Source organism: Stegodyphus dumicola, chromosome X1 (assembly GCF_044657685.1).
Source record: "Stegodyphus dumicola isolate Sdum_Otavi_A_Nest chromosome X1, ASM4465768v1".
NCBI classification, from domain to species: Eukaryota; Metazoa; Arthropoda; class Arachnida; order Araneae; family Eresidae; genus Stegodyphus; species Stegodyphus dumicola.
The window spans coordinates 261151239-261166049 of NC_140780.1; the positions used below are offsets into that span (position 1 = coordinate 261151239).

Sequence of the window (14811 nt, forward strand, 5' to 3'; positions counted from 1 at the left end):
TAATACTTTTCCAAAGTTTAATAATTAATTAAGTTTAAATACATTCAAAATTATAGTTTCTAAAGAAATGCACAGTAATCACAACAGAAGAAAAATTGTTCTTGATATAAATAAATCCATTTGTAATCATTCTACCCTCCAAAAAAAAGTTTTGTTTTTTATAAAAAAGGCTTGAAGGTGAGACATACCATAGCAAGAATGATGTTAATGAAGCAGCCAAAGTCATTAGGAAATAAATGCTAAGCCTTTGTCATAATATTTAAGCTTACATTAAAATTAATTATTCTAAGTTGTATTTATTGTTTCTTGCTAATATCTTCAAATTTTCCTATGTTTAGACTAGGTTATTGTTTAAGGCAATCTATTCGCACTACCAAGGTAGTTTCTTAATCCAAGTATTATACGTTTTCGGTGTAGCATTAACTGTTGCAGGATTCCATTCTTAGTTGCTGTGCTTCTAAATTTTATTCCAAGTAGTTAATCAATTAAAATTTCATTGATTACAGTGTTTATATTTAACTCATATTGACCTTTATTTCACTAAAGATAAAGCAAAATTTTGAAATACTGGTAAACAAAATGAAAAAAAAAAAATGAAATAAATAATATCTACAGTTACCTAAATGCATGGATATTAATTGGTTTATTAATTTTAAACTGAAAAAAAATATATAAATTTCCTTATAAGTTTCAAACAAGGATAACTGTCACACAAATGCAAACAGAAAACACTCTGCAAAGATGAGTTAACTAGTTAGTTAACTGCACAGAGATACAAGAACATCAGTTAAAGATCAGAAACGTTTTAAAAATTTGAATATTTAATACTAGAAACATATTTATCACTTTATCATTCACTCCACAAAAAGAAGTCCAAATTTCAAAGGTGCTGCATTATATGCCATTTAAAGTTTTTAATGCACCATCTATGACCTGGCAAATTGCCAGTTCTTAGAGGTACTGCCTCTGATCACAGCATAAAGCTTTCATCCTTCAACGCATCTGATACATTGCTTAAAAAATTGAGTGATTTAAAAGCAATATATTTAACAGCAACAACACTTTAATAATTTATTATCTTTTTAACAATATACTGGGGATGTTTCCAAAGTTCTATTTTTTTATTTTGTCAATTTTCATTAATGTTATAATGCAGTTACTTAAAGTAATCCCCATTTAAATTAATACATTTTTCAATTAGTACACAATGAACTAGGTTCTTTTTAAAGCAACCCTCAAGGAATTTTTCACTCTCTTCAACCTACCTATGGGTGGTATGGTTAAATTCTCAAACTGAAAAACCCCGTAAAGCTCCTCCTCCCTAATGGGGGAACAGAAATGTGAGAGCAGGATATTCCTCACAGATGTTGAACAGTATCTGAAGTTTTCACACTCTCTTTCTACAAAAAGAAAATGACTGCTCTTTATATGTTCCATGGTTGCAAATCCATCAACACTGCATCAGTCACACAACTGAATCGGATTAAAAATGTTGCATGGGATAGCTGCATAAACATGAAAAGGCTTGTCTTTGGATGACAGCATTACCTAAAGTTCTAGGAATCGAACTTCCTACTACAGTTCACTTCCTAGAGCTTTGGAAAACACCCAAAAAATGATAGTTTTAGATGTAATGTTTGATACATTTATATATTTAACCCTCTTTCAGCTATTTACAATATAAGTGGAATTATTACTAATGTACCTCATGTGCAAATTACCTTGGAACAGATAACAGTTTATGTTCTGCCTGACAATAATTTATTTTCTTTTTTTCTGAGAAATACTTTCTCATAAAATTTTATTACAACATTCATAACAAGAATTCTGAAACTTGATTGTCACATTGATAATAAATCAGCTGAAGCAATAATAGCAATCAGAAATGAAGTCTTTGGGCTAAACTTGGTGAATACATCTTCTAAGGCATCATTTTTACATAAAAATAAATTTTGAAATTTTTTTAATTCCAGAGAAATATGCTTCACTGAGCTTAACATCTTTCCCTGGTAAAAGTATTTGCAATCAACATCTAAAAAACAAAATGTTATGAAGTTATAATTAGAAAGTTAGTTAAGAAAAAAAAATAGTCTACCTCTTATTCCTTTTAAGGCATAACAGTGTTTTTCACACTTCAGGCACTTTACTCTACAGTGCACAAAAAGAGAATAAATAATTCTCTACTGTCTATGTTTTCCATCACTAAATATTATAAATTATGTGATCAATCAATCAAAATAACAGCAAAAATCCTTTAAAGAATACTATTCATAAGTTCTCAATGCACTTCAGATCTATTATTTTAAGCTCAAACTTATCAGGTTTAGGAACAGCTGCCTCAAGATAAATGCTACTATTTTATTTGATAGTAAATAGAATACAAATCTATGACCACAAAATATTCTTCATATTTAATTCGACAGTAGATGATTTCCTTTACACACACACGCATATACATATATATATATATATATGGGTATGTATACATATACAGGGTGATTCTAAATTGTTTTTACAAATTAAGAGGGCTTTCAGCTTTTGATTAGGTAACTAACTTGTTGCAATCGTTTGTGAGGTTGAGACATTGTGAACCAAAGATGGGCATTTGAGTGTTTGTCATCAAAGTCTCCCAACACTGCTGCAAGTTCAGATTGGAATTCTAATATTCCTCTTTTCTGCCTCTCAGAGTGGAATGTGACCCTATGTTCTATGATAATTATTGCTCATCTGGATGAATACTATCAACCCTCTTAATTTGTAAAAAAAAAAAAAAAAAATTAAAATCACCCTGTAATACATGTAAACGTATTCCTTTACACACACACACACACACACACACATATATATAATAAATTTACATTTATAATTTTTAATACTTAAATTTTATTGTAAATTTAATACTAATTTCAACTTTTGCTTTTCACAATATGCACCACCTCTAATAAACCTGTAAAAATCTCCCATTTCAATAGCATTTCTTTCTAAGTAATTTATTTATTTCCCAGGAGATAATCATATCGAAATTTATAATTAAAATTTATATATGTGTATATATATATTTCCACAGAGAGAGGAAGAGATAAACAAACATGCACAAATTTTGCAATCAATATATGTAAGAAAGTATATATAAGTATTAAATAACATAGTTAGAGGCAGAAACATAGTACACAACCCCACAAATGATGATATCTGGGGTAAGATTTGACGATGAATATTTCAGATATGCATATTACTTTAGTTAAATCTAAAATTAGAAACTGTGTCTGACATAAACATGTATGTCAGGAGGAAAGGTGAATGACAAAAAAACAATATATAAAATTAGCATAATTAATACACATTCAAATTTTTTATGTATCAAAATTTCAAATTTAAGAATGGCAATTCGAATAAATAGTGTACTTCCACATACATTCTTACATTGATTAAGAGATCACGTAATGCTAACTTTGAAATATAAAAATATAAATAGCATATTAATATTAACAGAACAATTATAACCACAAGAAGGACCCATTTTCACACATAATTAAAAATATTCTTACATGATGTAAATTTTGAAATAAAGACCGTCAATTTCTGTATGCAATGGCCACATTAAGGAAAGTATTTTAATCGTAATACAGGGATTAATTTTCAGACCGATTATGACATGCTTATCAGCAATGGAGTGTTACCATCAGAATATAACACAAGAAGAGAGTTTTTTCTCCACTAGGAACAGTCATGTATGTTATTTCATAAAACCTAAGCACAATTTTCTCCTCTCACAACATAGCTGTTTCCTCACAAAAGCACTTCTGAAGTATATATAAATTTAAATATTTGAAAATATCAAATTACTTTTAAAATTAGTATAACTCAGAGTTGGTATTTACTACCTTAAGAAAGATACCTACAACACAATTTCAATTAGGACTCAAAGAAGGAATCAACTAATTAGTAATTTCAAAATTTAACAATGCCAATTATCTGTTTTTATAACTCAAAACTGTCTTAAATTAAAAAGCATTAAATACATCTCAGCTTCAATTTTCTAAACTGAATTTTTAATTATAATAATTAACACCACACACAATTAAAATTGTGAAAACCAATTCTAACATATATTACTCATAAAGTATTTTGCCAGAAAACTCGTAACTGAACTGCTGCTTTATGCTTAACATTTTAAATTCTAGACTGTAGAAGATAATTGTAATTTTCTATTTTACCTGCAAAAAACTAAAATTAACATGAAGTTTTTAGTAAGAAAAAATTTATTTTCTTTTCCTTCCACTCAATCTGAATACTGCCAGAAATTTTCAGAAGTAGATTTTTCATTAAAAGGTAGTACATACAAATCAAAAAATGGAACTGCTTCATGCAGCAATGTGCTTAAATAGCATATTTAACACTGAAAACTAATTTGTTCACAACTATTGTAAAGGTATTTTTTTAATAAACATCTTTTCTGTTACTTTTTTTTAAAGGAAAATAAAATGAAAGAAAGAAAAAAGAAAACAGGCCAGCCTCTTGTCAGCCATTAGGTTTCTTTTTACATACACGTTTTAAACCATCGTAACAAAATCACAGCAATAACAAAATTTCATATATACATCTATGGACAGTGTCACAACATCGCTGAACAAATAGTATCTGCAGTTATGCTAAGAGTTAAAGACAGCTAGATTTATACCTATAAAAATTTAACCTTACAAAATTTTAAAAACTGCATTCACACACAATGGATACAAAATACGGTATTCATAGTTTCATCATGTTTTCAAAATATTTTTATTATTTTCTTTCTGAAGAGTTACTAAGATAGAACATTTTCAGCACTGTAATATATTCCCTAAGATAGAAACATTCCACTTGTTACAAATGATTTAAACATAATTTCCAGAGAAATAAGTTCTGAATTTTTAACAGAGGAAGAAATAGAAAGCATATATTACTACACAATATTTGTTCCCTAACAAACTCTTCCTCAAAACATTTATATGGAAAAATAATACTTTATGTTTATTAATGAGGTTATTAATGTAGCTTTCATTGCAGTTATGAATTGCAATTACTAGCAATATCTATTTACTCATGAAATGAAATATAAGAAACTTTTACAATGTGTCAATACTCACAAGAATACACTGGCTTAAAACATGTTTTCATGATAAACGAAGACTTGAGAAAGAAGGATGGCAGATGATTAAGTAACAACTTCGATTTTTATTGACAAGAATTCTTTATATGCAAAATGCCTCACAATAAACTTTATAAAATTGTCACAACTTGACTTAAAAAAAAGTTTAATCCACCGGTGCTGTAAGGTAGGTGCTTTTAAAGCTTACAATATTTAAAATATGACTAACATTTGTGCAAATGGGAATAATAATGTGGCTTTTCAAAAGCCAAGTTCAGTACATGCACTTGAACATGCATGAAGCCCACATGTGTGTGTATAAATAAGTATATATATATATATACTTATATATATATATATGCATATATAGGAATTTTACCCATCTATCTATTATAGGAGTTGAAATACTTCATTGTCTTCTATCACCTGGAAAATGAGAAAACAAAATTGTTCAGAATTAAGTAAAATTTTGAAATAAAATGACGATATATGTTTAAGAATATTCTGCTTTAATTAGAGATATTAAAATGGATTTAAGCTTTTAAAAGCACATAAATAAAAAATAATAGTACTTAAATTGCAGCAAAACTTCAGATATTTGAACTAACAGGGACATTAATACATATGAATATTTGTATGTCAAATGTACATTTAATGCAGAAAAAGAAGGTATCCCAGAAAAATTATGGATGTTTGTAAATGTATAATGTATGCCCAGCATGGAAACGCTCTAAATATTATGCGGTGAGCCGGAAGTCCTCTCTAGATGTTGCTGGTAGGGCAAGAGGGGTAGGAGACCATCGGACCCCTCCCCAGAGTGCTCTCCATTAAAATTGGGGGTGGAACTGAGCAAAATCGTATTCTCACCTGTATGGTGCTCAAGGCTCTTGCCAACAACAGGCGAAGTCTCTCTCTCTCCTTGCCACAATATCAAAGTCAGAACACAAAAACAGTACTTTTGATAAATCAGGTCTTCGGCATTTTTCACTAGAAAAGAAATTTCAGTTTGCGAGTTCAGGTATCGGTAGTCCACACATAATCTTACAGTTCAGTCTCTCTTTGACACACAAACCACTGGATGCACATATTCACTTTCTGATTCAACAATTATTCCAAGCTGTAACAGCTCATCTATTTATCGATCTAATTCATTTATTTAGTTTCGGGTATGCAGTATCGCTTTTGCTTCATTTTTATACTTTCAGGCTTACTTTGATGTTATGTTCTTCAATAATGACAATTTTTGGAATAGCAGATCTTAGACTGGCATGCTTTTTTAAAATTCCTCTCTTTCATGCACTGGAACAATTCTTGAAATGTTTACAACTTCTCTGAAATGAATGTCTGTATCATATCTCACACCGACATTACTCACAGCAGTTTTGAACTTTGGGAATAATAATAGCCACCATTTTACAGATATTATATTTAACCTTTTAACTGTCATGCCCGAGATCACTGGTGTTCGAAAATGTCACGCCCGAGTATTGCTCGGGGTAATTTTTTTTGAGTGCATCGTATTGTTATACTCGAATATATATCGGGAGACGTTTATTTCGGCTTCATCTCTTTGTCAAACCCGACTGTATCTCGGGAAAAGTTAATGTCGCTCAATTGAATATCGCTCAATTCAATAGATGACAGCACTTTACTGAAGATTTCAAAAGGTAGAGGTTACAAGTTCTTTGGTTCAAAGTGCACGGGATCTTTTTGTTGTAAAATGGCGTCCAGTTCTTTGAAACGTTATATAGATGATTTAGATTCCTCAACCGAAGCTGAAGGATGTGTGTTTGATGAGCAATATTCATGATACTTCCATGGTCAGCCTCAAAAATAAAAAAATGGAGATATACTCAAGCCGAAGATTGTTTCTAATTAGAGTATATCTATGGGATGTGTAGATCGCTGTAATCAGGAAATATCCTTTCATCCAACAATCCGGAAACGTCAGAAAAAATATTATAAAAAGATATTTTTACATTTACTAGACAAGGTACTCTGGAACTCATATTTGCTCTATAAAAATGTAGTTGGGAAACGTATTACATTTTTAGAATTTCGAATCCAAGTTGTAGAAGAGCTTTTACATAAATATGATGATGCAGCTTCTGGACAAAAGAATGTTGGCAGACCACCTACAATAGATAACCCTGCCCGTCTTACTGAACGACATTTTATATCCCATATTCCTCCTACTCCTGCGAAACGTGAGCCTACAAGACAGTGCAAAGTGTGTTGTTTGAAAAAGGATAAAAATGGGGAAAAGATAAGGAAGGAAACACGATTCAGGTGTAGTGATTATGGAGTTGGTTTGTGCTTGGAAAAGTGTTTCCATTTGTACCACACAAGACTGAATTACTGAACTACTAATAGGTATTCGCCTATATTTATTTATTTTTTAGAAAATAATTAATTTTTTTCATTTTTAGAAAATAATGCTTCACTAGAAGCGAACTTTATAACTGCCATGTTGAGTGGCAACCGCCTCAAGCAAATATGCAGTGGCTACAAAACTTTAAAATTTTACCCATGTACTTCAAAATATCAATTTTTAACTACTTAAGTATATTTTATTTTGTACTAAACATTTGAATTTTCCAATAAAAAAAATTGACAATTTGTGTACCCAAATCATCAAAATAACTTGACAGTTAAAGGGTTAAAATATAGTGTAGACATATTTTCATGAATTGTACTGAATGTTAAGAATGGGAAAAAAATGTTTAAGCAAAGAAATCTTATTCACTATTGTAAGCGAATGTCTTCAGACTGCAGTTAATGCACTTTTTGTCCATCACAGGCTCAAGTCATATTGAATACAGTACAAAGTCCAAAATCCGGACATCCATTATCTGGAATGATCTAAAATCCGGACCTCAAAACCACCAACCTTTTCTCATAGGCTTTATGCACGTGCATTTGATTCCCCCACGCGCATAATAAAACAGCTGCAGAGTCCCGATTCTTAATTTCACTTCGACACTAAAAAAATACCTGTTATTGGCAGACATCTCAAATCGAAACATTCCACATAGATACGAGGCGTATTCGGAAACTAAGTACCGTTTTGAAAAAAAAATAGTAAAACAATTTTTTCGAAACCAATTTTATTTTTACATAAAAATACATGTCTTAAACTATTTTTCAACATAGTTTCCGCGAAAGATCAAACACTTGTCATAGCGGGTGACCAGTTTTTTTTTATACCATCGTCAAAGAAACTTCCCGCCAGTTTCGATAACCACGACTCCACAGCATTTTTCGTGTCATCGTCAGATCCAAAGCGCTTGCCACCAAGCTCGCGCTCCACGTGCAGGAACAAGTGATAGTCGGATGGCGCCAATGGGGCCGAGCATTGTCATGGAGCAACACAATTCCTTTACTGAGCATTCCTCTTCGTTTGTTTTGAATGGCACTCCTTAGTTTTGTTAAAGTCTCACAATATCGTGCCTCATTAATGGTTTCACCTCTGGGAAGAAATTCAGTAAGCAAAATGCCTTTCCTATCTCAGAAGACAGTGCACATGATTTTTTGTGATGACATTGTCACTTTGAACTTTTGTTTTTTCGGAGAATGAGTGTGTTTCCACTCCATCGATTGTTGTTTTGATTCTGGTGTGAAATGACACACCCAAGTTTCATCACCTGTCACAATTTGGTTTAAAAAGTTTTCTCCCTCATCACTGTACCGTGTGAGAAATGTCAGGGCACTACCAAGTCGCTTTGTTTTGTGAACATCAGTGAGCATTTTTGGAACCCATCGGGAACACAGTTTGCGATAATTCAAGTGGTCAGACACAATTTCGAACAAAACAATACGTGAAATTTGTGGAAATTCCTCTGAAAGAGCTGTCATTGTGAAGCGTCTGTTCTCATGAATTGCTTCATCAACTTTCCTTACCAAATCATCGGTGACAACAGAAGGCCGACCACTCCGAGCCTCGGCATGGACATTTGTTCGACCTGCATTAAACATTCTTACCCACTTTTTCACCATTCCATCACTTATCGCGTATTCACCGTAAACATCTGTCACTTGACGATAAATTTCGGCCGGTTTAACATTCCTTGCATTCAAAAATTTAATCACGGCACGAATCTCACAGTCTAATTGTCTTACTAACTAATTGTCTTAAACATTTTGAATGTGCACAGCAAACTGAAAACACAACATAGAGCAACCAAAATGGCGACAATTGAAAGTCAGTGAACAAGAAAGACTAATGCGCATGTGCGGGACGCCTACCACAGCACTGCGACGGCGCTAGAATGAAACGGTACTTAGTTTCCGAATACGCTACATACATCGTTGATCTGACACCAACCTGACGAATCATCATTTATTATACTTTCCTTTCATCACCGCATGTTTATCAAGACATGACAACTTGAGTAATGACTCATGTAGCGATGGCTAAACAATTTTTTTATGTTAGCAATTGAATAATAAAGGAGTATGGTAACTTTTTATGTTGACATTACGCTTGCAATGACTACAGATTTAAGTTAAATGCGCTGAAAAACGTTGACAAGGAAAAATTTACCAAAATTTTCTTTCCATATGCTAAAAAGAGGTTTTGTTAATGATACTCAGAGAGACAACGATTACATTTAGGGCTATTTGAATTAAGAATAACTGATTTGTTATTCACATAACCCGGAACCAGCACTAGGGCTCGTATGGCTGCACCGGGTCACAGAATTTAGGAGCGCTGGCCCTCAATATGGCTTAAGTATATGTGGGAATTTATTTTTCAGAACTCTGATAAGCCTTAAGCATGTGCAAGAAATACACATAAGTATAATAAATGACTAAACTACTACAATTCAAACTTAATTGCCTCAGTGCACAAGATAGAAGCAAGATAAAATTTAACAGAACAACTTGTCGTTAGTCGCCAAGCTCATGATGCATAGCCAAAATATATATAGTGAAGGATAGCTAAATTTGATGATTGTAGCCGCTAATTTTAAAGGTTTTCGGATATTGCAAAACAAAGGTGACATTTTCCAATTAACGGATTTTGTAAAGAAATGTGGAGAAGCAGTAATAAATGAAGATGATATAAAAGAAGTTTTTCATTGTGATGACAATGCTTCTCAATCATCAGTCAATTAATGAATGGCGAAATCTGTAGTATGGTTCTAGATCCAGAAAATACTGCTACGGATAGTGAAGAAAGTGACAGAGAAGTTACTGAAAACGAGAAAATTTCGATTGATAAGTTAGTCAGAATTCTCAAAACAGCATTTACAGAACTTCAACAATGTAACTAAACAAGAAATTATGTCTGTCTACAGAATTAAAGAGAAAGTAATAGCACAAAATCAAAGCAACTTAAACAGCTTACATTGAAAGAAATGTTTAAATAAAAATTAAGCTTTCTTTTGTAAATTTTGATACCCTTTAGATCATAAATACTTCATTATTTCAGAAATCACGATTTCAAATTTTTAATTTTATAATTTCTACATGTCATCTTACTATATTTAAATTGATGATCTAATATCTAGAAAACTCACAAATCCGGAATCACCAAAGTCCGTTAGCTTGTCTGGTGTGGACAGTAGCAAGACGCATAGAGGATCTCGCAACAGGTATAATCAGCAAATTAAAATCAAAATACAAAAAATTTGAGTTTTATTCTAGAGCGATGAATAAATCAACAGATACTGCACAAGTAGCCATTTTTATTCGTGGCGTTGATAGAGACTTCATACTTATACAGGAATTAGCCAGTGTCGTTGCACTCAAAGGTACAAGACAAGGAACAGATTTGTATTCGAGTCTGACACAAACTTTGGATAAACGTTAGTTATACTTCAGTAATATATCTGCTATAACCATGGATGGTGCTAAATCTATGACTGGAGAGAAAATATGATTAACAACATTACTCAAATCTGATGTGAAGGCTAGTGGAAATAATACTATGGTGACTTTCCACTGCATCACCCACCAAGAAATTTCTGCAAGAAGTCCGGCTGATCTTTACAATATGGTAACTGGTAGTTTGGCGACATTTTGGAGGCGATAAAGGTTACTACCTGGGACTTTGGTAATGATGTGAGCAGTACTCAGTTCCGATTACGCATTATTTTGTGTGAGGGAAATGAGAGATCATGTGATATGTCATGTGATATTAATGGACGAATTACGGTTCTTTAATCGGAAAAGGGGGGAAATCTGGAAAAAATCTGGAAATTTTGTATTTGCCTTTATTCTGTGTTGTGTGAAACAGTGTTCGTTAACTTTTGGATCCCATGGCCCTAACTAAAGTGAATTCGAAATGCGTATTTAGTGGGATTGAAAGGGTAACAAGTGTTTCTTTAAGGTTGTGCGAGATAGAAGTAAAGATGTTTTATTAAGTTATTTATTTTACCTGGTACCTTGGTGTGAACTATAAGTATGATTTTAAAGATCCTGAAACAGAAATAAGAAAAGTTTATCGGACACGTAATCAAGATTCTGAAGAAGAATAGGTAAGTTAGTATTTTTAATTATTTTAGGATATTATTTTTATGCATTGTTCTAAATGTAAGGTGGAAGTAAAGTAATTTGCGTAAACGTGCATGGAAATAATTTAAATATTTGACATTAAGTATTTGTAACCATTTGTAATGAAGTAAAGGTATGAATTAGTTAGTGACGTTTGTAATATAATAGATAATGTAGAGGTAAAAGTTTTTGGATATTTTATTTATTTAATACGGGAAATGTTCATATTTGGAAAGGGTATGTACTTTTTCGTGATCAGGTAATTTCATACATGTTCTTTTTACCGGGTTTAAAGATTCAGAAAATTACTAATTCAGAAGTCAAACAACAAAAATCAGCGTTAATTTACAAAATTTTCACAGGACTAGTTTCGATGGTTTTACCGAACCATCATCTTCAGCTGCAAAACCGCAAATGAACAAGATAGGAAATAATGTTTAGATAAGATAAGAAAGCCTGGACAAGAATAAGCAAGTGGCGCCATCTGTTGGCGAAACCAGAACTAAAACGTAATTTCTCTAAAAGCCGAAGGCAAATTTGGATTGGAATTAGGATCGTTAACTAGAACAGAAAGATTTTTATGAATGTGAAATGCCTCTAGAAAATCCAGTTCTCCAATGGAAGATGTTTTTTGAATAATTTTGGTAGCAGAAAAATTGAAAGTGTGATTTTCAGACCAACAATGTTGAGCAACAGAAGACTTCTGTGTTTCCTTTTTTCTAACATATGCCTCATGTTCTTTGATGCGAAATTTTAAGGCTCTCTTAGTTTGGCCAATGTAAATTAAACCGCACTGGCAAGGAATCCTATAAATACCCCAGGAATTCATATCCGGAATGGGGTCCTTGAGTATAGAAGTTGGAATTTTATTGATGGGAGAGTAAACAACCCGAAAGTTAAATTTCTGCAAAATATGTGCAACTTTATAGCTAATTGATGGAAAGAAGGGAATGACAACAGAATTTTTATAATCTCCTAAAATAAGAGTGTGGCTTTTAGTGTGTTGAGATGAGAATTTTTTAACTGCTTGATTAATAATGTTGGGTGAAAAGCCCCTGTCAATAGCTATTGCTTTTAAATAATTTAGTTCTTCATCAAGGGCTAGTTTGGAGGAGCAAACTTGAAGAGCACGGAAAACATAGGAATAAAATGAAGCTAACTTTTGTTTAGTCGGATGACATGATTTAAAGTGTGGTGGAAGGCAAACCGATGAAGGTTTACGGTAAACTGTAGTACTGAAGTTGGATGTGTTACGTGTGACCAGAATGTCAAGAAACGGAAGAGAATTGCAAGTCTCAAGTTCAAAAGTGAACTGAATAGCAGGATCAACAGAATTCATTGTTGAAAGAACTCTATTTAAATCATCTTTATTACCTTCAAACAGGGTAAAAGTATCGTCTACGTAGCGGAACCATGCCGGGAAGTTTAAAGTTTCAAATAATTTTGATTCAAAATAATGCATGTAGATATCAGCCAGGATGGGACTGAGGGGGCTTCCCATGGCTAATCCCTCAGTTTGCTTGTAATATTTATTTTGGAAAACAAAATGTGTTTGTTTCAAACAGAGTTGAGTGAGAGAAATTAGCTCATCAATTTCGATGCAAGAGAAATGAAATTCGCGAAGTCTCGTTTCTAGACATCTTTATGCACCCTCCACTGGGACATTGGTGAATAATGATTTTACATCAAAAGAAACCATGAGTAAATTACGAGGAGAAATGTTTTTAACCTTTTTTACAAACTCTATTGAATTTTTTATGGTGTAAATGTTATTGTCTAATAGAGTGGAAAATCTAGAAACTAAATATTTAGCTAATGGATACGAGGCAGTACCTAAATTTGATACAATAGGGTGGAAAGGAATACCACTTTTCCAAAATAAATATTACAAGCAAACTGAGGGATTAGCCATGGGAAGCCCCCTCAGTCCCATCCTGGCTGATATCTACATGCATTATTTTGAATCAAAATTATTTGAAACTTTAAACTTCCCGGCATGGTTCCGCTACGTAGACGATACTTTTACCCTGTTTGAAGGTAATAAAGATGATTTAAATAGAGTTCTTTCAACAATGAATTCTATTGATCCTGCTATTCAGTTCACTTTTGAACTTGAGACTTGCAATTCTCTTCCATTTCTCGACATTCTGGTCACACGTAACACATCCAACTTCAGTACTACAGTTTACCATAAACCTTCATCGGTTTGCCTTCCACCACACTTTAAATCATGTCATCCGACTAAACAAAAGTTAGCTTCATTTTATTCCTATGTTTTCCGTGCTCTTCAAGTTTGCTCCTCCAAACTAGCCCTTGATGAAGAACTAAATTATTTAAAAGCAATAGCTTTTGACAGGGGCTTTTCACCCAACATTATTAATCAAGCAGTTAAAAAATTCTCATCTCAACACACTAAAAGCCACACTCTTATTTTAGGAGATTATAAAAATTCTGTTGTCATTCCCTTCTTTCCATCAATTAGCTATAAAGTTGCACATATTTTGCAGAAATTTAACTTTCGGGTTGTTTACTCTCCCATCAATAAAATTCCAACTTCTATACTCAAGGACCCCATTCCGGATATGAATTCCTGGGGTATTTATAGGATTCCTTGCCAGTGCGGTTTAATTTACATTGGCCAAACTAAGAGAGCCTTAAAATTTTGCGTCAAAGAACATGAGGCATATGTTAGAAAAAAGGAAACACAGAAGTCTTCTGCTGCTCAACATTGTTGGTCTGAAAATCACACTTTCAATTTTTCTGCTACCAAAATTATTCAAAAAACATCTTCCATTGGAGAACTGGATTTTCTAGAGGCATTTTACATTCATAAAAATCTTTCTGTTCTAGTTAACGATCCTAATTCCAATCCAAATTTGCCTTCGGCTTTTAGAGAAATTATGTTTTAGTTCTGGTTTCGCCAACAGATGGCGCCACTTGCTTATTCTTGTCCAGGCTTTCTTATCTTATCTAAACATTATTTGCTATCTTGTTCATTTGCGGTTTTGCAGCTGAAGATGATGGTTCGGTAAAACCATCGAAACTAGTCCTGTGAAAATTTTGTAAATTAACGCTGATTTTTGTTGTTTGACTTCTGAATTAGTATTTATTCGGCGTGTTATTGTGTCTTAATTATTCAGAAAATTGTTATGCATTTTCGTGAAATTTTTCTAATTTATGAGAAA

The 14811-nt window shown here is 32.6% G+C and overlaps 1 protein-coding gene across 2 annotated transcripts in view; it reads right to left on the minus strand.

Moving 5' to 3' along the window:
* LOC118184774 (uncharacterized) overlaps positions 1–14811 on the minus strand; it is a 290183-nt gene that overhangs the window by 22883 nt on the left and 252489 nt on the right. For both annotated transcript variants that reach the window (XM_085807619.1, XM_085807620.1), the window contains one exon: positions 1–5554. This exon is cut by the window's left edge and continues 22883 nt beyond it. In XM_085807619.1, coding sequence (XP_085663745.1) covers positions 5551–5554 — 4 coding nt within the window. In that variant the 3' untranslated portion in view covers positions 1–5550. The remainder of the gene's footprint in view (positions 5555–14811) is intronic.